General features: G+C 37.0%; 1 protein-coding gene across 1 annotated transcript in view; it reads right to left on the bottom strand.

Annotated features, from left to right (window-relative positions):
* ADAMTS16 (ADAM metallopeptidase with thrombospondin type 1 motif 16) overlaps window positions 1–25,919 on the bottom strand; it is a 246,212-nt gene extending 220,293 nt beyond the window's left edge. The window contains exons 1-3 of the mRNA XM_021004427.2: window positions 25,550–25,919; window positions 25,268–25,373; window positions 13,146–13,471 (exon numbers count right to left, since the gene is read on the bottom strand). Coding sequence (XP_020860086.1) covers window positions 13,146–13,471; window positions 25,268–25,373; window positions 25,550–25,609 — 492 coding nt within the window. The 5' untranslated portion in view covers window positions 25,610–25,919. The remainder of the gene's footprint in view (window positions 1–13,145; window positions 13,472–25,267; window positions 25,374–25,549) is intronic.
* Between the last annotated feature and the right edge of the window lie 600 nt (window positions 25,920–26,519).

Genomic DNA, 26,519 nt, shown 5'->3' with positions numbered 1-26,519 from the left:
AGTCTTTATTGTTATTTGCTCATTCTTTCTGCCTGCTTCTTGATGTCAGACTTCATGTTAGGACAAGACTGCAAATTTCTGGAGGGGAATGTTACAGCTAGTCCTGCTTCTGCTTTCTTGGGGTATAGAGTTCTGTTGTATTCCAGGATCTGAGGGATAGCCAAGGCTGGGGACCTATAAACTTTCAATACTCCAGAAATACTGTGTTGCTTTTTCCTTGGTCTGAGCTCTGTAAGTTCTTGACCTGGGTTCAGTTCTGAGCAACATGCCTACGGACTTGTCCTATTTGTAATTCTACTGTATTTAGCCACAGACAGGTAGACAAGCTGTTGGCTCCACTTATATTCCTCTAGCAAAAAGTCTCCTCAGTCAACCCTAGCTGTGTGGTGGAGAACTGGATGGTGAACAGCAGAGCTTGCTGTTTTTACATATTTGTATATTTTGACTAACTTTAGGCTACTCTATGATTAGTATGGAAGCTAGCTCTTCTTGCCTTGTTGCAAGTTCTTTTCTAGCATACTCTGCATGATCATGCAATGACCAGACCATGCCTCAGTGTCCACAGTATTTTTTGCTTGTCTTCTTATGTTTATCTGGGTAGAAAAAAATGGCTCATTGTGCTTTTTTCCCTTAGATTTACTGATTAAGATTTGGTATGGCTCATTTTGGCAGGCTGTTGATGGCACAATAGATGGAGTGTTGGGCTTGGACTCAGGAAGATATGGCCTCAGATGCTTACTAGCTGTGTAATGCTGGGCAACTCAATTAACTAACTCTGTTTGCATCAATTTCCTCATCTGTAAAATGGGGTTTAATAATAGCACCTACCTTTCAGGGTTATTGTGAAGATGAAATGAGATAATAATTATAAAGAACTTAGCACAGTGCCTGGCACATAGTGTTTTATAAATATTAGCTATTTAAAATAATAATTCTAGATCTGTTTAGAGAAATTGGGGTAGGGTGGGGTAGAGCTCAGCTGTACTTTTTCCTGCTACTCCATCACCTTGGTTCTGCTTGTCAAATTAACTCTTTCTATAAAGGTGTTTTGAAATAAATTTCAAAACATGGAGGTCCTTCTCCTATACTTTGTGGATAGCTTATGTCAAGGGTGGGGAACCTGCAGCCTCAAGGCCACATGTGGCCTTCTAGGTCCTTGGGTATGGCCTTTTGACTGAGTCCAAGTTTTACAAAGCAAATCCTTATATTAAGGGGCCTCAATGTTGCAGGTTCCCCACTCAGGTCTATGTACTCTAACGGTACCAACATGATGTCAGAAGATCTAGAGGAAGGCCCCGATATGTCCAATAATGCCATTTAGAGAATATTTAGGAGGATAGTGTCAAAAGTCACAGCAAAGAGGATGAGAAGTGAGAATGGGTTGCAATCTGTGCCATCGGGGGAATACCAGATCATGAAATCTCTGGAATTATCAAAATGTGTATTACTGTGTCAGTAGTTAATGTAATTTTACAGAGAATCAAAATTTATTGAAATTATGATCTTCTATGCCTTAACAGATGATTTAATGAGTTGCTCTGGCTGGACAAGCATCACTTGGTGGCCAGTGTTCTGGTGATGAGTCCCTCTTTGTTTAGCTAGGAATTCCTCACCAAATAAACCATTGCAAGATCCATATGTTAGGCCTTTCCAACTTGGGAGGTCCTGTACAGCTTGTGCTATACAGCTGGTATAGCATTTGAGAGCCCAGGTTCACTGTCATATAGGGATTAGAGAAAGATTGAAGATGGAAAATATAGCAAATTTCAATACTTCATTGATCTTGGATATTACTGTGGCTAATCCATCTATCAATAAAACCTACAATTTCTCCTTTCCTTACTAGGCCTTAAAACATAAACTAGGCCCTATTTTTAATAGCTCGCATTCTACTGGGAGAGACAACACCTATACAAGGTTTCAACTGCAAGTTAGGTAGGAGGCTTCTAAAGTTCCCAGAGTGCAATGGCAAAGCAGATGGTAATATCTCTTCATCCATATAATTTCCATTGATAGAATAACTTGTTTCTGATTCAAACCATTTGACGATACCAAGGACTTTGGTGGTAAGAACTTTACTTCCTAGGACTTCAGTAGCTGAGGAGATAGCACCAGTACAAAACAATTGTGCGTTCACATTTGACACCAGTCAAATTTGACATCTCAGGATGGTGGTTGAGTGGGCTAGGATGGAAATACTACTGGTGGTCTGCCAGCTCCTAGACTCTTTGATTTAATTGCAGTTGGTGATGTTTGGTTAGCAATTAATGTTGGCTTTGATCACAAAAGATGGATCCCTTCTCTACAGAGATTGCACCCTTCAGTGATTACTTCAGGGCCAAGGCTAGAAGCAGGACTGCTCTGGGATACATTGTTGTTCCTAAGGCTCTTGGGTTCAGGATCTTCAGTGAAGTTTGAAAGGAGGTGGTGGTTGAGGTAGTGGTATATATTGTCCCCCTCAAAGAATGAAAACTCTTTGGAGCCAAGGACTATTTCATTTTTATCTGCTTATCCCCAGCACAGTGCTTGGCATATATATGGTAAGCACTTCATAAATGCTTGATCATCAATTGATCCTGGCTGTGCTATCTCAGTGATCAGTTATTTAGTTCTCTGACCTCTGTTTCCTCGTTTGTAAAATGAGAAGGTTAAACTACATGATCTTTAAGAACTATTGTAACTGAAATATATGATCCTTGGGTCCTACAAATTCTATGATTATATTAGAAGCTTCTTTGAAGTTAGCAAGGATAGTTCTCAAGTAACAGAGGCTAGGGCTAGGCCCATACCTATAGTCTTTCCAACTTTGTGAGCCTTGTCAGAACTTGCTTTCCCCTGGAATAGCTTTCTAAAGCTGAGGATCGCCTACATAGTATGATGAGGCATAGAAAAAGACTTGGAGATAATATAGTACTCTCCTGTAATAGACAGTATTATTTTTCCCAGTCCTAGTGTGGCCTTACAGCAATATGATCACTTATAATGAATTTCCAGCATTCTTTTTATTTTGAGCAAGACAATCTGTTATAAAGATGCAGTTATGTAGGTATAGTGTCAACAACCACTTAATAATGTGTTTTATGTGATTGTCAGTTATACAAGAGGAAGTGGAACCAAGATGGTAGAGTAGCAAGAAGCAAGATTCCCCCCATCCCATGTCTGCCAAAACTCCTCTAATACAAATCTATTAACAGCAGCTGACTAAATCCCAATGGGGAAATAAAAAAAGAGTCACAGTTAGTCATTTTTCCAGCCAAGATCAACATAGGGAGATAGATGAAAAGGTCTACAGACTGAGGATGAAGTCTGTTCAGAAGCAGCTTTGTAGAACACTCTAAACCCCAGGAAGAAGTTGTACACCAGTGTAAGAAGAGGTGCCATATCCATACCATGGCAACAGCATGTGAATGGGTACCATCTGGCAGCTTTGTCTCCCACTACATCACTCTAGGTCAGTCATGCAGAGCAGACTAAGGAAGTGACTTATGCCCTGGGGTGGTTTTCCAGGGTAAGGAGCTGCCACAACCCCTAGGTGATGCATAGAGAGAGGAACAGGTTCACAAGCAAGCAGCAATACTGTGGCTCAGACTCCCATGAGCAGAGTGAGGTCTCAGTTCTTGCTTCTTGCCCAGTCTGAAGACTGTAGAAGAATAACCAGAGCAGAAATATTAGCCTATAGTTCTGTCAATCTGAATCAGCAGAGTTTCTCAGCTGGCTGACAGAGCCTGAGTACAGTACCAGGCTACTATTGCTCAGACCCCACTTCACATAAGGAACTTGTGGGGTGGCAGCAATCATACTGTACCCAAACTCTGAGAGCACCAAAAGCTTTCAAATTCCCAGCCTGAGCTGTTCCTAAGAAGTGGGAAGGAAAGGAGCTACAGTCAGAATCACATGATTTAGCAGCCACCACTATAAAAGAGAGCTTGGAATACAATATTCTGAAAGGCAAAAGATATAGAGTTACAGTCAAGAATAGCTTACCCAGCAAAACCAAATATAAACCTATAGGTGAAAAAAACACCTTTCAATGAAATAGAAGTCTTTTAAGCATTTCTAATGAAAAGAACAGAGAAGCATAGGAGTTTTGAATTTCAAACATAGAAGCTAAGAGAAACATAAAAGGTAAACAGCAGTAAAAATATAAGGGACCAAACAAAGATAAACTCCTTATATTCAAATATGAAGAGATGATGGATATGTCCCCTCTGAACCCTAGCATCATCAGGAGTCATAGAGGGAGTCTAATTAGATAAGACCTATGGGTGGTTTGATTATGTCTTGATGGTCTTAAGAATGGAAAGAGAGTGCAAGAAGAATAAATGGGGGAAGGAAAAGGAACATTAGGAGAAATTATCTAACATATTCAGTGTGCAAGTAGATAACTACACAAACAAGGAGGAGGCAGTAAGAGGGAGAAGTTGACACTTGAACCTTACTTTCATTTGAACTAAATACATATACCTATACACACATATAATTCTATACAGAAATACATTTCAGTCAATAGAGAAATGGGAGGGAGAAAGGAATTAGAGAGAGGGTAGTTTAAAGGGGGGTATTAGTACTAAGAAAAACAAACTAAAGACTTATAAAATATTTATATCTCCTTTTGAGATTGCAAAGAATGGGAATCTAAAAGGGCACTCATAAATTGGGGAATGGATGAATGAGTTATGGTATATTGATGTAATAGAATGCTACTGGGCTGATGGAAATGATGAAAGGGGATGATTTGAGACAAATGTAGGAAGACATATCAACTATGCAGAGTGCGGTTATCGGATCAGGAGAATATTTTATAGTGACAACAATATGGTAAATACAGACAGCTTTCAAATAACTAGGGACTCTGATCAGTGTAATGAACAATGAGGACTCTAGAGGACTTACAATGAAACATATTACCCCATTTCTTGATAGAAAGATGAAAGACTCAGCAGAATGAGACTTTTTTTATATGTTCAATGAAGATATTTACTTTACTATACACATTTGTAACAAGGTTTTTTTTTTAATTCACAATGTGAGTGTGGAAGAGTAGGGATGATAGAAAGAGAAAGCAGCTTTTTATTAAATAAAAAATATATAATAGAAAGTTGTGCAGGAGAATTCAATTTAATTCAGTAAACATTGGTCAACTGGTCAGTTGATCAGGGTAGGAAGGGATCTATATAGAATGTTCCAATGTCTTAGTTCAGTTTTAAGTTTTAATAGCTGAAAAATATTTTTAAAATAATATTTAAAATAAAAAATAATATTTTGAGCTTTATTATTTAAGCTTCAAACTTCACTAGGACTTTTGTGATTCCCTGTATACATAGATTAATAGTTACAAGAATATTAACAAATGCAGAATTTGTCCTTTTTATTTAAGATTATTATTCAGACATCAGTCAACAAGCCTTAATCAAACCCCTATGTGGCAGGCACTACGTTAAACATGGGATGCAAAGAAAGTTAAAAGTCAGTCTCTGTTCTTAAGGAGTTCATAGTCAAATGGAAGGGACAACATGCAAAAAAACCCAAACTAAACCAAAAATTAAAAAAAACTCCAAACTAATATAAATAAGCTATACACAGGATAAATTGGAGACAATCAACAGAGGGAAGGCACTGAATTTTTAAGGGGAATGGGAATCAGGAAAGACTTCCTATAGAAGGTGGGATTTTAGCTAGTACTTAAAGGAAGCCAGGGAAGCCAGGAAGTAGAGATGAGAAGGGAATGAATTCTGGGTGTGGGGCACAGTCAGATAAAATACTTAGAGTAAGGAGAGGGAGTATCTTATTTGAGGAACAGCAAGGAGGTCAGTGTCAGTGAACTGAAAAATAAATGGAAAGAAATAAGTGTGAAGAAAACTGGAAAGATAACAGGTGGCTTTGGTTGCCAACCAGAGGATTTTATATTTGATCATGGAGGTGATAGAGAACCACTAGAGTTTATTGAATAGAGGCGCAAGGGGGAACAGATAGCATCATCGGTTTGGTGCTTTATGAAGATTAATTTCACAGCTGAGTGGAGGATGGGCAGGGGTGGAGAGAGATTTCAGAAAGGGATATAAAGTAAAATGCTAATTCAATTGATGATGCATGATGTGAGGAAGGTCTGCACCAGGGTGGTTTCAGGGTCAGAGGAGAGAAGGGAGGCAACAGAGAGGAAACCCTTGGGAGACTTGACTAGACTTCAAGTAGGAACACAGTGATGAACTAAATATAAGTCCCTTTAGAACAGACACTTTTCATTTTTGTCATTGTATCCTCAGTATGCAAACAGCTTTTAATAAATGTCAGCTAAAGACCAGCCTTCACAAATTCAGTGGCTCATCATCACAACTTAAACTGCTAAATGATGATTTTTGGTGACAACAGCTCATAAATACTATTCACTAAGATATGAAAAGATCATGTGATCCACATCATTGAAGGATGTACTCAAACTGAAATCATAAATTCTTTAAATGTACTGTTACATTTTATATTGTGCCATTATCAATGCCCAGTTCAATTCAATGAACATTTATTAAAAGCTGTATGCCAAGACCTGAGTTCAAATCTGGCCTCAGACACTTACTAGCTCTGTGACCCTGGGCAAGTCACTTAACCCGACTGCCTAGCCAAACAAACAAACAAAAAAGCCATTTAGGGGCCACTAGATGGTGCAGTGGATAAAGCACCAGCCCTGGATTCAGGAGGAGCCCAGTTCAAATCTGACCTCAGACACTTTCTAGCTGTGTGACCCTGAGCAAATCACTTAACCCCAATTGCCTTAAAAAAAAAAAGCTGTATGCCAGACACTACATGCCACTGTGACGATCTAGGCCTCTCTTTCCTTATCTGTGAAGTCAAGGATTTTGATTGGATGATTTCTAAGATCCCTGCATTAAAGAGAACTTTAAACCCTCTTCCATTCCTAAAGGCACACTTCATTGAATTCTCCACTGTACACATCAACATTAGGTTACAGCCAGAAGGATAATCTTTGTTTCACTGTTGTACCGCACTAGTATTTACCACATAAAATAAGATGATATTGTCAACTGTTATCATCCTTCCCCCACTTAAAATTGAATAAACCAACATATGGAAAACCCAGTAAAACTTCGTTCCTGGTAAAAAGATTTGAACAAGCTATCAAATGATATTTCCCTAGCAAAATCAAAAGAATTGTAAACTATTAACAACCCTATGGAAGAATGCTCCAAATCATTAATAAGGGAAAAATGTGAATCAAAAAAAAAACCCAAGGTTTGACCTCATATCCTGCAAATGGGCAAATATGACGAAAATATGGGATTAGTCGATGTTGGAGGAGTTATGAAAAGATAGACACACTGGTGTATTGTTGATGCAGCTGTGAATTAGTATCACCATTCTAGAAAGCAATTTGGATTTATGTAAATAAAGTGGTGAAAATGTTTATTCCCCTTGACCCAGAGATTTTACTTCTCAGCGGCCACTCCAAAGATGTCAAGAAGCCCTTCAACCCCCAAAAAGATTCAATACAAATTGAAATACTGAGAAAGCTGGAAACAAAGGAAATTCCTATTGATTGGAGAATGGCTAAACAAATAGAATGTCGTGTTATATGAAGTGATGAATATAATGAATACAGAAAAGCATAGAAAGACCTATGTGAACTGATTCACAAAATCAAAGCCAGAAAAACAATATACATGACTACAACAATGTAAATGAAAGGAACAACCACAAACAATTGACAATGACTTGTGAAAAATTATAAAGAGCAAGTTTGGCCTGAAATAGAAGATAGAAGAGACCTCTGGCCACTCCTTTGCAGTGGTGGTAGAAGTCCACTGCATATTTATCAATATTGCTATTTTTTTCTCTTCTTCCTCATTCTCTCTTTAAAAAATTCTTTGTCATAAGGGATGGCTTTCTGGGGGAGGGAATAATAGAGATAAAGTGGAAAATGAGACAACGTATAAACTAAGTACATCAATAACATACATATATATATATACACATACGTACATACACATATATGTTAAAACTTAAATCATTAAAATTTCTAGAACCAGGAGGAGAAAAATACTTAGGAACCACCAAGGTTTGTGGTGTAGTTATTTCACTTTTGTACTTTTTTAAATAATTCAATATTGGGTGAATAAGATTTTTATTAGAACAAGTTTCTCATGCATTATGCATTGATCCTTAAAAATTAAATATTTCCCATTACTCATGGAATGTGGATGAAAAAAAAAAGAATGTTTTCTACTCCAAGGAGAAGAAGCATGGTACTGTGGGAAATGTAAAGAATTTAGATTCAGAGGAACTGGGTTCAAATCCCATCTCTGCTTATTAACTAGGTTGGCTTGAGGGAATCACTAAACCCTTCTAGGCATCATTTTCCTTATCTGCATGCAAATGAATGGGTTGGACTAGAACAGCATTTTTAGAAGTGACAGCATTGGCCTGACCCTGTGATCCTTATAGACAACCAAACAATGGAAAAACATTTTTGAAAAGAACAAAACAAAACAATAGAGAAATAGTTGATCATAGTGACTATGTCCAATACAACCCACCTACTCTTTTGTTCCAGTAATGTATTCTATCCTATCCCTCCACTGGGAAAGTTCTAATTTGTCTCCCTCACCTCCTTTTCATGTTTCAGTCTATTTATAATCTAACTACTACATATTAGTATTGGGAAATCACTTCCCCCTCTCAACATGTCCCTTCCCCATGACCTGCATAACTGCACAGAGGGGCATGTTCTGTGTTTCAGGGAAGTGATCATTGGGCAGCTACATGGCACAGTGAATACAGCACCAACCCTGAAGTCAGGAGGCCCTGACTTCAAATCTGGCCTCAGACACTTACTACCTCTGTGAACTGAGATACATACACACACACACACACACACACACACACACACACACACACACACATATATATATCTCAGATCTCAGTACACTAGCTTTCGTTTCCAAACCTATCGCTCTTCCAAACTTCCCTATTTCTATTGAAGGAACCATCTTTCCAGTAACCCAGGGTCATAATCTGTCTGTTAACCTCCCTTACCCCACTTAGTTAGTAATTGGCAAATTTTGCTGTTTCTACCTCTGACACATCTCTTGTATACATTCCCCTTCTGTTTACTCAGCTTCCATCCTAGCTCAGGCTCTCATTTTCATTTGCCTAGAGGACTGTAATAACCTCTTAACTGGTTTTCTTTCCTCATATCTCTATCCCTCTCTAATTCATTTGACACACAGCTATAAACATAATTTTCCTAAAATGTGGGTCTAACCATTTCACTTCACTACTCAAAAATTCTGGTGGCTCCCCATTGACTTTATGAGTGAACAGTATTTCATCATTATCTCATTTTTTGGATTTATATTTGTAATTTAAATTTTATAATGTACATAATTATTAGTTAATAATAAGCTAATTATTAATTAATAATTATAACAGTAATTAATATTATTGTGTATAGTTATGATATTGATGGATAATTATTAGTAATATTAGTTATTAATAATATTCAATGGTAGTCATATACATGATTTGTAAATATATACATTTAGGGGGTAGTTCATTTTTTTCTTTACTGATTAGGGGCATGTGATCCCCAAAATCTAGAGACTATTGAACCTCTGAGGTCCATTGCCCTATATCAATGATCCTCTGAGTCATCCATGAGATACTCTTTTCTACTAAGGGATGTATGGACTGACCTGAGAAACATGATTTAACACCCACCTCTTTTGTCTAACATTAGCAAATCTGAGCATTGGTAATTTTTAAAACTCTTTTAGCTAGCTTATTTGGTTTCTCTTTGATATATGAAAATGCTTGCATATAGAGGTTCACTTCAAGGTAACTTGGCCTAAAACTTGATATAACAAGGGTAAGAAAAACTCACTATGGTCTAGGGTGTTGGTCATTAATTTTTTTTAACCCATACTATAGTGAATTAGAAATACTAATATTAAAATTAGTCATTAATCAAGAATTGGTATAAAGCCAGCACCTAGCTCTGAAATGTTATACTTCAATATTTTGTATGGTGTGGTTTTTTTTCTTATATCCTCCCTCTTTAAGGAATAAAGGGGGGAAAAAATCTTGGCTCCTCTGGCTCTTCACATCTTTTGACAATTGCCCCGTAACCTCAAAATCATCCCTCTAGATTAGGTCATGTTTATACTGACCATAGAGCAGACAAAATACTGTGGAGGTGGAAGTGAAATATTTGTAAGATTAATGACTAGGATACCCAAGAGGTCATGATGTAAAGTCACAGTGTTTATTGTCTAAGAGTTTTTTTCTCTTCTATTTTTCACTTCCTTGTCTTTCATGTAGATGTACAGTTACTCTTTTAGCCAGTCACTGTTAACTCCCACCAGGATCAAAGTGAGCAAGACAGCCAAGCACTCTGCCATCCTGGCCTCACTTACAAGGGCTGACAACCCAGCTAACAACATGGTGCTGCTGTGCAGAGCAGCCTTGGCTCACCAAAAGCTGTGGTTCCTAATGAGTTTATACTTCTGATGCCTGAATAAGAACTTCTGCTGGTCTTCAAAAGCAAATTCACTATTAAGGAGTGCGGACATTAAAGGCAGATCTCCTTGCCCCACAGGTGACTTCTGTTTCTAGTAGGAAGCCTTTGTTGAAAGAAGCTGTGTATGAGACACTTTTCTTTCATGAACCGACTTACAACTTTCTGTGTGGTTTGGGCCCCGGTTAGTTAAGGGATCACCTATTTTTCTTGGAACTGTGGGGAAGAAATCTGCCATATAGCCTTGATGCATAACAAACATTTCTAAAAACTACCATCTTACCCTGGCAGTCTTTTAGTGTATGTACTTTTCAAAGTGGAGCATTTATAATGCCGTCACATACACTGGAAAATAATAATAATAACAACAATGACGATAATGGTGATGATAGTTTATAACAAATGTTTACACAGCATTTAAAGTTTGCAAGGTGCATATACATATATATATACATGTATATATATGTAGAGAGAGAGAGAGAGAGAGAGAGAGAGAGAGAGAGAGAGAGAGAGAGAGAGAGAGAGAGAGAGAGAGAGTGTCTTTACAACAACTCTGAGACATAGGTACTATTATTTCTCCTATTTTACAGTTGAAGAAACCGAGTCTGGGAGAAATTAAGTAGCTCAGGGATCAAGCAGGATCATATAGCTGGTGAGTATATGAGGCAGGTTTTGAATTTAGCTCTTCTAAACTTGAAGATGGTCACTCTATGCACTATACCACCTATCTGCCTTACATAACACTAAAAGGCAGAATCTCAACTTTTCCTATTCTCTTCAGTAGTTAACAGGTTGTAAATACTCAGCATATTTTGCGGTCAACTCTTAATGGTCACTAACTGTTGGCTTTTCAGCAAGCATATATGCAAAGACTTCATACATGTGATCTACCCAAATTTAATCATTCCAAATGGGGGAAATAGATCAAGGCTTATAGCCTTATAGAATTTTCAGGATGCAGAGAATGTTTGAAAGACTGTTTGCCAAATATTTTAAGATAAGCAAAATCACTAAAGTGTTTTGACAACACATTTCTCCTTTAATGTTTAAAGTTGAGTGAACTCAAAGGTAATATTTTATCTTATGTTTCTTATTATTCACACTTGGCTCATTGATATTTTCAGAAACATTTGGTTAGATATTCAGTCCAAGAAATTTCTCATCTATCAAGCTCTTTCCCTATAAAAAGGAAGTTGTATTTTTGCCAAAAGTAAAAGACTATCAAGTTTTCAAGTTTGGTTTGAACCCCCAACCCAGGAGGTTCAAATCAATTTGACTTTTGGCAAAATGTGTTTGTTCCCCTCCTTGTAACCTCCCCAAATAGAGCTGATACTATCCTCTTAGATTAACAAAATGGGAAAGACATTGTTCTAACAATGACACAGAGCCCAACACAATCCTATGCACCAAGTACGTGCTTAAAATGTGCAGAATTGAATTGAATTCACTTCACAATTGTGATATAAATTGGCTATTGGGGTTTTGGATTTTTCTTATAGGCACAGAGATTAGGCTCATAGGAAGAATGGAAGTAACGTCAGACAGTAGCGGCAGTACTATATTTGACATCAAAGCACTTGGGTCAAATCCTAGGCCTGCTATGAATTTTTTCCAAGTCATTTAATCTCTCATCATCTTAGTATCTATAAAATGAAGAAGTTAAACTTGAAGTCCTCCAAGGTCCCCTGCTAGCTCTACATATATGATCTTATATACAAATTTGAAGTAGGACAGGAAGCATGTGGAATGCTCAGTATAGCAAACTTATAAAGTACAGATTTTGAACAGAAGGGATCTTCTGAGTAATCAAATCATGAGGCAGTTAGGTGGCACAGTTTGTAGTATGCTGGACTTGGAACCGGGACCTGAGTTCAAATCCAACCTTAGGTACTTGCCAATTGGGTGATCCTGGGCAAGTCACTTAATCTCTGTCTGCTTCAATTTCTTCATCTTGTAAAAAGGGCATAATAATAGCACCTGCCTACAGGGTTGCTAAAAGGGTCAAATGAAATAATATTTTAAGCATTATGACTATAATAGTTAAACTCCCCATTCCAACCAGTTAGGAAATATAAACCAAGAAAGTTCAAATGGCTTATCAAAGGTCACACAAGCACTAAATAATGAAGCAGATACTTGAACCCTGGTCCTCTCACTTCAGATCACACACTTTTCCTACTGCATTAAATGCTTTAATTGCTATGAAGTCATTCCTCTGGATTGCCTCATAAATCAGAAGATCAGAGTAAGACATCTTCTATCTAAAGTTGGCAACAAATTAACCATGGCTATATGTATCTGACTGTTGGTATTAACAAGACCTATTCTTGCTTCATAAGGCAACTTCATTCCCCACCAATAATCCAGACTAAAACAACAAAAATGGGGTCATTATTATCATTTCTGCCCAGAATTTCAGAACATAACATTTTAAGCTATTCAATATATTTCAAACATTAAACAAATATTCTCTGGTGACTTTCACCTCACTTTTGTAAAGACATGTTTCATAATCAAGGCTACTCTCCGCTTTCCTTTCTGTTGTAAATATGCTCACACAGTTACTCTGAATCTTGCTTTAAATCATGCCATGCATATAACTGGTAAGATGTGGACTTACCAAACCTCTACATGTTGAAAGTGCTACCGATGAGTTCTGGTGGGATCGTAAGGAGCCTTGATAAAAGCAGAATTCCTCTGGTGGGAAAGTATGTACTGATTTAGTGCCTTTCTTTCCTAACGTTTGTACCATAAATCCAGGAGCTATTAGGCTGTCAGAAGTTTTAAGATCCATGTGAAAGTCATGTCCAAATCCATGGAGCCGAAGGTGAAGAGAATCAGTTCCTAGTTGAGAAGGTGACCTCTTTCTCCTTTGATGGTGCATAATTTTATGTGTCATATATTCTCCATTTGTGTGTACTTCATAAGCTGATACAATTTCATATTCTGGAGGGCAAATAGCAGAAAACAAGAGTTAAATCAAGCAAAAGAAATAGTGATGTTGTAGATGAGTACTTAAATTTTTTACGATTAAATGAGGTATACTTAAGAAAGAGTATGTCTAGGATATCTTAATCTGAAGTGTATAGTAAACAAATAATTCATGAACTGAACCTGTGATTTCCTTAGTACGTGGAACTCCTGACAGGGAAATTCCCCCTACCATTGCTGATTAAAAACTATTATGCAATTTATAGACTTAGAGAATTGACTGAACACAAAGATTAAGATAATTTGCCTATGGTCACTTGAAACTTCCACACAATGAATATGAGCTTCTTGATATCAGGACCAGTTCTGTAGCCCATAGGGCAGCTAGGTGGTGCAATGGACAATGTACTAGGGCTGGAGTTGGGAACCTCAGTTCAGATCCGGCCTCAGACACTTATTAGCTGTGTGACTGCGGGCAATTCCTATAACCCAATTTGCCTCAGTTTCCTCATCTGTATAATGAGCTGAAGCAGGAAATGGCAAACCATTCCAGTATCTTTGCCAAGAAAACCACAAGTGGGGTCACAAAGAGTCAGACATGACTGAAAAACAAGTGAACAACAAAATCTCTAACCTATGTAATCATGCTATTTCTTTAAACAAAATAGAATATGTATGTATAACATATACCCACGTTATCTAAGTTTTATATGTGTATATAATGTGCACACACATATACATGTACTGATATATATTTTGTAAGTACATAACAAATATTTGTATATGTGTGTATTTAATAGACAGATATGCAAAAGTATTCAAATGTCCCTCAAAATTATCTGTATGATTTATAGTAATGTTCTGTGACCAAAGGAAGTAAAGGACTCTGGTCTTATTTGAAAAGAAGGAAAAATAGTGAAGCTTTATGAAAACAGAAATGTCCTAATTTTTCTGCTTTGTAAATCTGGCTTCTGTTTAATATATAACATATCTTAATTTTTATGAAACATCAGTTTTCCTCTTATTCATTTATTAGTCTATTTCATATTTGAACGTTCATTGTATTTAAGAAAGTTGGTTTTTAAATAAAGAGTTATCCCATCCTGAAAATAACACCCTTTAACACATAATTTTTGCATTTACTTTTTTACAATTTATGTCATTCTTGTTTGATATATCAGTTCCTATCCAACACAATTTGTTAGCCTCCTATTGAAAAGGTTTCCATTGCCTCTGATCAAATTGCACAGCATGCTTCACGGAGTCTTTCAATATCCTTCTTCATATTACTTACAATTTTTTTAGCCTATCATGTATCTAGATAAATCACTTAGAAAACCTTTAAGGTGACATTTGAATTTTCTGCCTCCTGCACCAAGATCTAAGGCTGAAATCACAAGGGATCTCACAAGAGCTCAGATCCAATAACATTTTAAAGACTATTTTTGGTTATTAATGAGAATAGCAAGTGGGAGGAGGGTAGACTGGATTGCCTTCAGGAAACTGCTATGCTCTTTTAATGACCACAAACTTCTCCCCAAAATGAAGGCCCATCTTTTAAATACCAGCATTCTACCTGTGGTGTTATATGACTGCAAGACGTGGAACAGACTATCCCTAAAGAAATGAAAATGGATTCACACAAAGGGCAATATGGAGGCTCATGATGGGTATGAGGAGGCCATGATGTGTCCAATAAGGAGATGAGTCAATGAAGAATAAAGAACAGGAAGATGTGATGTTATCAGGAAAATATTATGATAGAAAAAAAGACCATAGGCTGGCTATGAGGTGAATGCAAGGAAAAATAGGTTGAAAACCCACCCAGAATCCATTGGTCTTTCTGTGATATGAGAAGAACATAAGGAAAATCTTCACCAAAATTTCAGTCACCCAGTGGAAAACTTTGTGGAGGAGTAGAATGAATAGAGTTGCATAGGATAAGATGGCATAAGTAGGTTGCAATCTGCATCATGGCAAACGGACATTTAAATAGATGAAATCACAAATCCATTTGAGTTCTTGTACAAGGATATTAAAGAACAGCAACTAGAAATTATGGCTTTGTATGTATGTGTATCTGGAAGAGGTAGAGGTGGATACTTAAAACATTTTGAATCTAAAGATTGTGTATAACAACCAAAGGATATGGTATTTTGCTGAAGCTATAGATAGTCTGATGGAAATGGCTGAAAATCACCTGGTCTCAGCCCTAGAGCTTGCTAACTTGAAAAAGTGCCTCATACCAGTTTGCTTTTAGTTCTTCTGTGTCTCTGGCATATGCATAGAAAGGAATCTGCTACCATAGCTGTGTAAATTATTTTGCAAATCAAAGGCTAAAGGATCTTTTTCTAACACCCTATGGGAGAAAAAATATACTTCATTGTAACTGTGTGTACTCTGACTTGTAAATACACCTACATGATCATATTTTTCTGGTCATCAGTTATTTGGGCCTTATGAAATGAGAATTCTCCATTCAATTTCTAAATCAATGATCCTAAATTTTTGCACTATTAACACAATGAGGTATAGACCCTCCCTCACACCCAGTGCCAGCTTGCATATTCTCTTTCTGATACAGCCTCTTCCTGAGATCTGATGAAAAACTCTTAACATTTAAATATGTTAAAATATTTTAACAATTTGTCCTAAGGCATTTGAGAGGGATTAATCCAAAGCCCACAAATAATAATTCCTTCTCCTCATCATCCTTCATCATCTTCATCATCATCATCATGCATTTATGGTATGACACCAGACTACAATTTGTTCCAAGCCCTTTTAAATGTCTGACTTTGAATAGAATTCCAGCAAAAAGAAATAGATGAAAGCTGTATCATTAATATTATAGTGAGATTGACAGCCTGACAATCACGAGTCAGATTTTTAATTAATTATTTTCTGAATTAACACTTCATATTTTAATTGAATCCAGATCCCTGAGTCAATGAAGATATTTTAAATAATCTAACATCATGGAATAAGAAAGATTTGTTATCCTTAGGTCAGCCTAGAGATCTGAAATGACCTTTCACTTAAAAGTGCAAAAAAATGGGAGAGCTAATTAGAAAAATAATTTTCATCCATCTACATATCTACTTTCACTCAAAGCAACAAGGAAATGTATTACATCTCCAAATGCTGTAGGATCACAGAATATTTAAAATCTAAATCTTTATTTATTATCTAAAACATTAATATGTACAAAATCAGAAAATCTGACCTCACTTTGCCTAAAATGGGGAACTTGATTCACTGGTGCCCAGTTGTAGACTGTTTTTGCATCCTTGTAAAGTTGTTCAAGGGTTAGATTGTGTTTAGAGAAGAACCCTTTGTGAATATAACAGATTTTTTCCTGTAGTCTATCCCTTTGCTTTGAAACACATTCAGGCACACACCTACATGAACTCACATACACAGACACACAAAAATTAATAACTGACTCTCTTATATAGTTTTAGCCTGAAATAATCAGCTTTGGTAAAAATGCCCATAGTTAAGGCAATTTATTAATTCCTAGCTCTTTTTGTTTCTTTTCAACAATCATTAGGCCAGAGATGGAGCCACATTCTCAACACAATTAAGGTGCTGCAGTTGAGGCATGCCCATTATATTGTATCTCAATATAACGTCTCAGAATTTTCAAAACTTTGAATAGCTCTTTTCTGAGCTCGGACACCATAAAGGCAAGATGAAAAAACATAATCTAGTAGCTTGCATTTAGGTACAGCTTTACATTTTGCAAAGTGTTTTACGTATGTCATTTCATCTGATCCTCACTACCCTCCTCCCTTATAAGGTAGGTGATATTATTATCTCCATTTTAAAGATTAGGATATTGAGACTAAGAGTGGTTAAGTGACATCTACAGTTATACAGCCAATAAGTGATAGAATTATTATTCTGTGAGGAATAGCTGGTTTTCCAGAAAAGTCACCTGAAACCTAAAATACAATCTAAGGGTTAGGTAGAAGTTGGACAAAGGAAGTCACAAATTAGAATAAGAAAAAGCTATTGGTGGGTAAATAGACAAACAGGCTGAAAATCAGTTCTGAGGTTAGATACAGATTAACACCAAAAGGGGTGCTCCCAAATAAAGGCAAAAGTGGATTTGAGCCTGGGTCACCAAATTGTGGGGAATGGGAGATATAATTAGGGGCAGAGACTCACATGGGGAAATTAGGCACTTCGGATAGGCTGTAAGCTCTATAGTATCCAGCCAATGGGGAAACAGGAAGGAAATTCCAATCAAGAATAGGAAATAAAAAGTTGTATATCTGACACATGTGTGTCCACATGGGGAACACCTGTTCTGGCCAGGTCGTTAATAAAAGTTCTTCCTGTTTCAAACAATGGCTTCATGGAATTCATGGTAAGACTTTTTGCTGTGAATGTATACAAACCCAGATTTTCTGTACTGTGGATCCAGTCCTCTGTCCACTAAACCAGGCAGCCTTTCTGTATTTATCCATCAATGTGTTCCTGTGCTCACACTGATTGAATACTAGTGGTCTATACTATGGAATGGGCAGCTAGGTGATGCCAATGAGTATAGAGTGCTGGGCCTGAAGTCAGGAAGACTCATCTTGGGGAGTTCAAACTCAGACTCAAACTGTAACTAGCAGACTTCCTGGGCAAATCACCCTGTTGGCCTCAGTTTCCTCATTGTAAAATGAGCTGAAGAATCTCTGCCAAGAAAACCCCAAACAGGGTCACAAAGAGTCAGTCATGACTGAAAAACAACTGAACACACACATACTACGGAATAATAAGTAGGCAAACTTTTCCTCTTTCCACAGGTTTGAAGAGAGTGGGAGAAGATGAGGCAAAGTCAGATTTTAGTGAAATTTGGAAATATGGAGATGTAAAGGAATAGAAAGTCAGAGCAATGTTAGAAAAAGGTAGTTAACCCAAAACTACCAGAATAACAGCAAAGCTAAGCAGTGATTCATGGAGTAGTCAGATAAAGACCAGGAAGCTGAGCAAAGCAAATGGCTAAACATCCAAGTAGATGGTCAGGAGCCCTAAGATCCTTAGAAACTTGAGAGCAGATGGAAGATGCTAGCACACACCTCTTATATGGTACTAGCAGAGGTAGAAACCAGTAACAGAAGGTGGGCTCCACCATTCGCCAAGCTTGTTTGAAACTCTAAATTTACTTTTGCTTCTTTTCTCTCACTCACTAATCATATGTAAGTTGTAAAGTCCTATTAAATCCAACTTCATGATAAATCTCACATCTATTCCCTACTGTCTATTTCCACTCCCACAATCCTATTAGAGGTCCTCAGTAATGCCATTTGAGAAGATTGCAGTAACATCCTAATAGGTTCCCACCTCCACTCCCCATACCCTATTTAACTATTCTTCATACAACTACAATCAGGTTATTATTTTTTTTTAATATGGAGATCTGATCACATCACTCCTTTATTTAAAATCTTTAACATCTTCCCTTTGACTACTACATTCAAACTCTTTTGTCTGGCATTCAAGACTTTCTTTAAGTAGACTTCACTTTATTCCTCTAACCTTCTGCACATGTTATCTCTAGTCAAGTTCAATCATTCTCTCACAAAGTCATGCATATTTCTAACTCAACAGTATGCTTCAATTTGTTCTCGCTGCTCGAAATACCTCCACTTTCATTAAGCCTTCCTCGCTCCACTCTTCTCCATCTCGTTGCCCCCAATCTAGGTCACTACTCATGTAAAGTTGTACAAAATGCCCATGTTTATATGTTATTCTTCTTTGTGCCCTAGGAGGGACAGGAGCTACGTCAAAAGGAAATTTCATCATTTCCAGCACTTAACATAAAGGTTTTTTTTTAATAAAAGTTTCTAAAGGAAGGAAATAAGGGAGGGAGGAAGAAAAGGAGAGAAAAAAGAACGGAAAGTAGGAAGAAAGAAAAGAAGGAAAGGAAGAAGGAGGAAAGGAAGGAAGAAGGTAGGTAGGTTTATCCTTGTCCCTAAAGTCAGAAGCTATAAAGTGGCTACATGTTTTGAAGACTCTAAGGATAGGGAAAGCACTAGCTTTTGGCAGTGGTCATGCAGTACCAAAGAAACAAAATATTAAGTAACAAAGCTTTATGAAATTAAACTCAGCCATTACAATGTTGTTTAGTTATTTTCTTTGCAGTAATGTCTGACTCTTCATGACCCCATTTGGGGCTTTCTCGGCAAAGATATTGGAATGGTTGGCAATTTTCTTCTCCAGCTCATTTTATATATGAGGAAACTGAGGCAAACAGCATTAAGTGATATGCCTAGGATCACACAGCTCATAAGTATCTGAGGCCAGATTTGAACTCAAGTCTTTCTAACTCTAGGCCTGGCATTCTATCTACTATACCACCTAGCTAGCCATTAAAATAGCACATTTGAAACACATTTTGACAGGTTGAATAAAAAGAGAAAGGCCGACTCCAGTAACATGACATTTAGTAAAAATAAATGTAAAGTCTTCCACTTGGATTCAAAAAATCAGATTTATAAGTTGGGAACGGCAAGACAATTTTTTTTTCTGAAAAAGAAGTGGGTGTTTTAGTAGATTCTAAGCTCAATATGAATCTCAGCATTATGATAGGGTATTCCCCGAAAGCGATTGGAAGTGTCCCAAAAAGAGAAAGGTCAACAGTTTTATTGTACTCTGTCTTAATCAGACTATATCTGGTCTATAGTCCAGTTTTAGCTACCACATTTGAGTGACAACATTGATAATCTAGTGAGCATTCAGTTATGGTAAAACAAGTGAAGTTTTAACCTACAGAAGATTAAGGGGAACAATATAGCCATATTCAATAATAGTAATAACATGAAAAATAAGATGATATATATGTGTATATGATATATATGGGTATTTAAGACTTGTAAAACACGTCATACATATTGTCTCATTTGAGCCTCACAACTACTCTGTGAGATAAGTGCTGTAACTTAGCACAATTTTAAACCTCTTTTTAACCCAATTTTACAGATGAGGAAATGGAAGCTGAAGGAGGTTAAGTAATAAATCAAATCAGAATTTGACCCCTTGTCTTTCTAGACTTTAAGTCTAGTAATCTATGCTACAGTGCCTCTCAAATATTTTAAAAATTGTCATGTAAGAGGATTAGACTTTTTCTGCTTGGTTATACAGGACAGAACTAAGAACCATGGGTAAAAATAATAAAGAGACAGAGCTCAATTCAATGTATGGAAAAACTTCCAAACCAATAGAGCTATTCAGAGATGGAATGGACTATTTTCGTAAGTTCATAGTTTACCAGTATTAATAACAACATGGGTTTGGGATAGGGCCTATGAATTTATTGGTGTAGGAATCTTTCAGTGAGGAACCTCACACCAATGCAGGCCATACCTTCTTTGCAACTTAGATTAGAGTCTTAGAGAGTTAATTTATGTCCTGAGGAGTTAAGTGACTTCCCCAGGGTCATACAGCCAGTATGTGCCAAAGATAATACTTGAGTTCAAGTGTTCCTCATTTCAAATCTTATTTATTTTTGCTATTGTTGTCGTTAATATTATTCATAGCATTATTACTACAGTGAGTATTCAGTGGAGGCTTGAATGTCTATTTGTTGAGGACACCATACAGGGAATGACTGGTTCATGCATGAGTTGGAATACATGACTTCTGAGTTCCCTTCCAACTCAGATTCTATAGCCACTGAAAAATCACACGAATAGAATGATGAAATTATAAGTATGCTTAATAACTACTCACAGTATTTCTGTATACTAGTTCTAACTTTTCTATAAAAGTACACAGTTCTAATTTTATTGATTAACAATTTAGATTACAGAAAAATGGAAACAGATTACAAAGTTCTTTTTATTGGGTATGGAGTGAGGAAAGCAAGATAAAGTTAGTTAATAGTCAACACAGTTATTGCAAGAACATGGAGAAGTGACAGGCTTTCATTAAGTAATACTAAATCTTGAATATCTAAAGGGAGGAAAATAAGAACACTTCCAATACATTATCACTACATTTAATGGACATTTTCCGTAATGTGGATCACTTACAATTGATAATGCTCACTTTCATCCTGGACCCTTTGCTCTGCACTAAAGGGGACAAAGACAGTTGGCTGATTCCAATGTGGCTATTTCCAACTCACTGGCCTTGTAATGTTATCAATTCAGCTGTAGCCATGAAGTGATGACAGAAGTGAAGCTAAATTGTTCAAAACAAGAGTGATTCAGCAGTTTTCATTGAACACATTAAAAGCTAAGAACTCTTCCCACCAAAAATGAATGAATGAATGAATGAGTAAAAAAATGTTAAAAGCCATCAGATGAAATAATGTGAGCCATACTCTTTAAGGCTGTACCCTTTTTTGCTTCTTTGTATAAATATACCCCTTTTCCAAAAATAATGCATCAGTCTTTAACAAATGATTAATCTTACTGCTACACATCTTCTGATATTTTGATACGAACAAGATGCATGCCTTATTAGAAAAGAAGATAGAAGAAATGTGGCAAGATAAGACATCTACCTCTAGGAGCCAGTTTAGACTAAAGTGAATTTTCACTGTCAAGCATACCTATCAGATGATGTACAGGTAGTTTTGGAAAAGCTAACATCTACAGATTCAATTTATTTATTTATTGTTCTATGGAAAGTAAAGTTGACATACCCATTTTCATCAGTGCAATTTTACAAATAACTCAAAGATTCTTTCAAAAGAAGTCTTAATCATGAAAAACTTTAGCCAGAGTTTTCAAATGTCATTAAAACTTGCTATTTTTGAGGCTATCTTAAACTGAGAACTCATGCATAATTTTTGTAAGAGGAAAATTCTCCCAATGGTGACTCACATCAGTATCTTGGACTGCTCAGTCTTACTTCAGCTCAGTTTTGTTGCAAAAATAAGCAGGCAAATATTCTCTCTTACCAAGTCATAGCATACTGTGCCAAGCTAAATCATATGTCGATTTCCAACCCTATATGTCCATGATATTTGTGCATACTCTTTTAATACTCGTTATCTCTAGAGTCAAATAAATACAAGTTCTAAAATTACTGCAAATCATTGCATTGAGTCTACCTTACCCATAATAGGATTCTACAGTTAGCTTAAAATTAAAAGTTAAATAATTAAATAAAATGAATAAAAGTTTAATAGTTGAAAAATTTTCTTCTTTGTTTTTGCTTCAATTAATATTATTTGGATTATGAATGAAAATTAACAGAAAAGGTTTCAAGTCTTCTACTACTGAATATTAGTCAGGGACAAAATATATCAAATGATGATGTAATTGGTATGTTTCTTCACTGAAAATAAACTTGGCCTCTCAAGGTAGAAAACTATTTCTGCCTCCAAGAAAAGATGATGATTTCCTTTTCCTCTGTTTTATACTTATGCCAATCACTTAAAATAGGAAACAGCAATAGTTTCTATGACTTTTAAGTCCAATTTTTAAATTAGATACCCCATACCCAATGGTTTGTTGATCAACACTAACATTCTATGTACTTTTAGGCATCATGATGATGATGATGATGATGGGTATGTGATCCTCTGTACCATAAATGACATTTAAAAGGATTGTTAGTAGGTAGGGTAGGCACACTGAGTTATTTCTCCAGTAGTGTAAAGGATTTACACTGATCAAATGAATTAACACGTAAAGTGCATTATCGCAAAACTAAAAGCACTTTAAAAATGCTAGTTTTATATTATGATCCATCTTTACTTTTATGTCATTTCATTGCAGCTAACAGAAGCCCATTTTAATTAGCTTGATAGGTGTTGTTATGATAGGCATCATTGGCATGATACCTGCTTTGTTTTACTTTGTTCCAAGAACTGTAAGCACCAGTCATCAAAAATATGCATGTCCTTGATAACATGAATACAGATGACCTCAGATCTACTTTTGCTGGTATTAAAAACAAAGCAAACAAAAAACTCAAAGAAAATTGTGTTCATGCAAATGCACCCAGGAGACAATTAGAATTTGGAGCTAATGTAACTAAAGCTTCAGCTTCCAAGTTTCCTCAGATGTTATCTAGTGGCAAACCTCTCATTTAACAGCTGAAGAAAGTGAGGCCCAGGAAGGTAGATTAGGGGCTTGCCCTAGGTCACACAGCTAGTATGCAGCAGAAATGAGATTTGAAGTCAGTTCCTCTGATTCCACAGATAGTACACCTTTAAAGGACATTCAGACCAGGCCTTTTATTTCACAGACAAAAAAAAAAAACACAAACAAAAAAAACACAAAGGCTACAGAAGTTAAATGACTTGGCCAAAGTCACACAGATTGTGAGTTGGAGAGGCAAGATTCAGGTCTAAAACTGAACTCTAAATCTTCTCACATAGCTTTCCTTCTACTTATTGTTGTCTGAAATTATTCTATGAGTGCTTATTGTTTGAGTACTATTAAATTTCAAAAAAGGATATGGGATCACATATTACCAAGCTAACTTTTGGTTTATTAAAAAAAAAGTTTGTTTGTTTTTTGGGGGTTAGGGCAAGGGAAAACCAATTTGCAGATAAAGTATTTTAGTACTCTCAAAAGCTTCATTTCATGTAAAAATAATTAAACAGACTGCATTACATGATTTGAAGTGAAGTAATGGAAAAGGCTCAAGGAAATCTCAGGAAAAAGTGGGAAAATCTATAAATAGAGATAACCTTGCTCTACCAACACTAAAAATTTATTTCCCAATCACTTTGTAATGTTTACATTTAGCGCCCTCTAGTGGATCTCATCTACATTGGTGCAAATCTCAGCATTGCCCTTTCTTTGTTTTGGGGATTTTGCTACAGCATTCTGAACCAAGTAGGGCAGTATTTAAATATTTCTTGTACATATTAACTGCTCACGTTTATTTTTCTTGACATGCTCTTGTGTTCAGGAATTCTCAAACTCAGTTAATTCTTTTAACTCATCTCATAACTCTCTGAGTTTTATAGTCCTCAAACTCAGGTCTTATTTTAAAAGCTATTGAGAACCTGTGGTAAATATCTATCCTTAGCTATATCATTATTTATATGCTTAGGGTCTCATGACAAATTTTAAGAAATAAGCTCAAGAAAAAGAATTCCTCCTTCTACCTGCATCCCTGTTTGTTTTCAGTATGAAGCGATACATACTCAACAAATTTGAACACCATACTATCAAAACACCTTTAGTGATGCTTAAAATGAGACCAATATTAAAAAAAAAGGATTTTTTTTACTCTGAATTATTATCTCTCATGAAGTCAAATAACGTTGGTTTTACATTTTTAGCATATAATTACAAGTTTCAGTGTTTCCACAGGACAAAAAGTAGATCATAGACTTGAGCCAAATCCACTTTAAAAAGTTGACAGGTACTGTGAACAGCAATTGACTCTCTATAGGCTATTGTTTTGATATCCAAAATAAGTAAGGAGGATTCTAAATTTCATAAGCAGTAGCCTGATAGTAATTATAGTAGATTATAACCTTCCCCATGACTTAGAAACCAAGAGAGCTACTACCACTTTCTTAAAACTTCATGTTCTCCCACCCCCCACCTTCTCCAGCAAACACATTTGAACGCTCCTTTCCTAACATTTGACATTATTTCCCTGGTAAGCAAAGTCATTACAGTTTTACAAGGCAATACAGTAAAAAAAAAAATACTAAGGATAGGCTAATTATGGGGTGTGCTGTGAGGAAATAAGAAGAAAGCACAGAAGTATTTTTTAATTAGGGTTTGATGTGTTCCTTGCAATTACGACCACTTACAGCACCACATAACCAAGTATCGAGCGAATTTATGAGCTGCTGAGTTTCAAGGATTAGAATCCCAAACCTTATTGACTTACCACTGTTTTCCACCAAGTCCGCTAACTCTGAGTGCAGCGAGGGATGCGGGAAGTTTTGGCTTCCAGGAACGCCAGCTGCTGTTTCCACAGCACACACAGGTGCACGCTAGAAAACATTTGCAAACACTTCACGAGATCAAGTCAAAATAAAGAACAACAACAACAAAAAAAGCAGCGGGTGGGGAGTAATTTGTCATTCGCCTTCCTCCCACCAAACTAAGACATGTCTCAATAACTAATTCAGAAACTCTAAAAATAAAAGGTACGCAAAAAAGAACTTACCTTTAATTCTATTTCAGAGAGCAGCAATAACCAGAATACAACCCAGCTCCTTAAGGTCATGGCGATAGCCCCCCAGTGCCCTTCCTCTAAATTAAAACCACTTACTACAAGACGAAAAATACACCACTAATACACCTAAACAGTCCCTTTCTTCAGATCTTAGAGTTTCAAATAAATTGAATTATGGCGTTATTCATCCAATTGAACTTTGAAGTGTCTTTAGGGCAAAGTATTCTTGCCACAGCTGCACCGTTTGCAAATCTGCCAGAGAGACAATTCAATGCCATCTAATGCAAAAGGTTATTTCTCTGCCTTGAGCTCGGGTGCCAGTAAGTGTTATTGTTCTTTTGCACCGAGGGAGGGGTGGCAGCGGCAGCAGCAGCAGCATGAGCTGGGAACCCTCAGAGCTGCAGGAGAGGAGGGGGAGGGAAGGGAGACGGGGAGAAAGAGGAGGAGGGAGGCAGGCAGGAGGAGGAGGAGGAGGAGCAGGAGGAGCAGGGGGTGGGAGGTAGGTCCAGAGCCCCCACTGGGACAACAGAGAGGAGCGGGTGGCAGAGGAGGTGGATTGGCTGCAGAATGGGAGGGCAGGAGGCCAGAGGGTGCTACCCGCTTGCCGATGCAGGATTCACTCTGCCAGTCGGTCCCATGTGAACTTCGGCAGCCACAGCAATTCACCCAGTCGCCTCCACTCCTCCCCTCCCTTTCCTCAGCTCCTCTTTCTAATCCTGGCCAGTAGCTGGCTCCTCTTGAGTGACAGACCTGCCCAGCCAACTGAGAATCACAGCACCTGTGGCAAGGACCAGGGAGTAGAGGGCTGGACACTCACCCTGCTATTCCCAGGCAGGCAGTCCGCTTAGGTGTCTCTGGCTCCTTTTCCTTAGCAAGCGTTAGTATACGCACATCGATCAAGCTCATCACTGGCTTCTGTGAAGGGGACAGCAAGGTGATGGAATCACCTCTTGTCTCCCAG

This window comes from Phascolarctos cinereus, unplaced genomic scaffold (assembly GCF_003287225.1).
Source record: "Phascolarctos cinereus isolate Bilbo 61053 unplaced genomic scaffold, phaCin_HiC Scaffold_4;HRSCAF=312, whole genome shotgun sequence".
NCBI classification, from domain to species: Eukaryota; Metazoa; Chordata; class Mammalia; order Diprotodontia; family Phascolarctidae; genus Phascolarctos; species Phascolarctos cinereus.
This window is presented reverse-complemented; position numbering and strand designations above follow the sequence as displayed.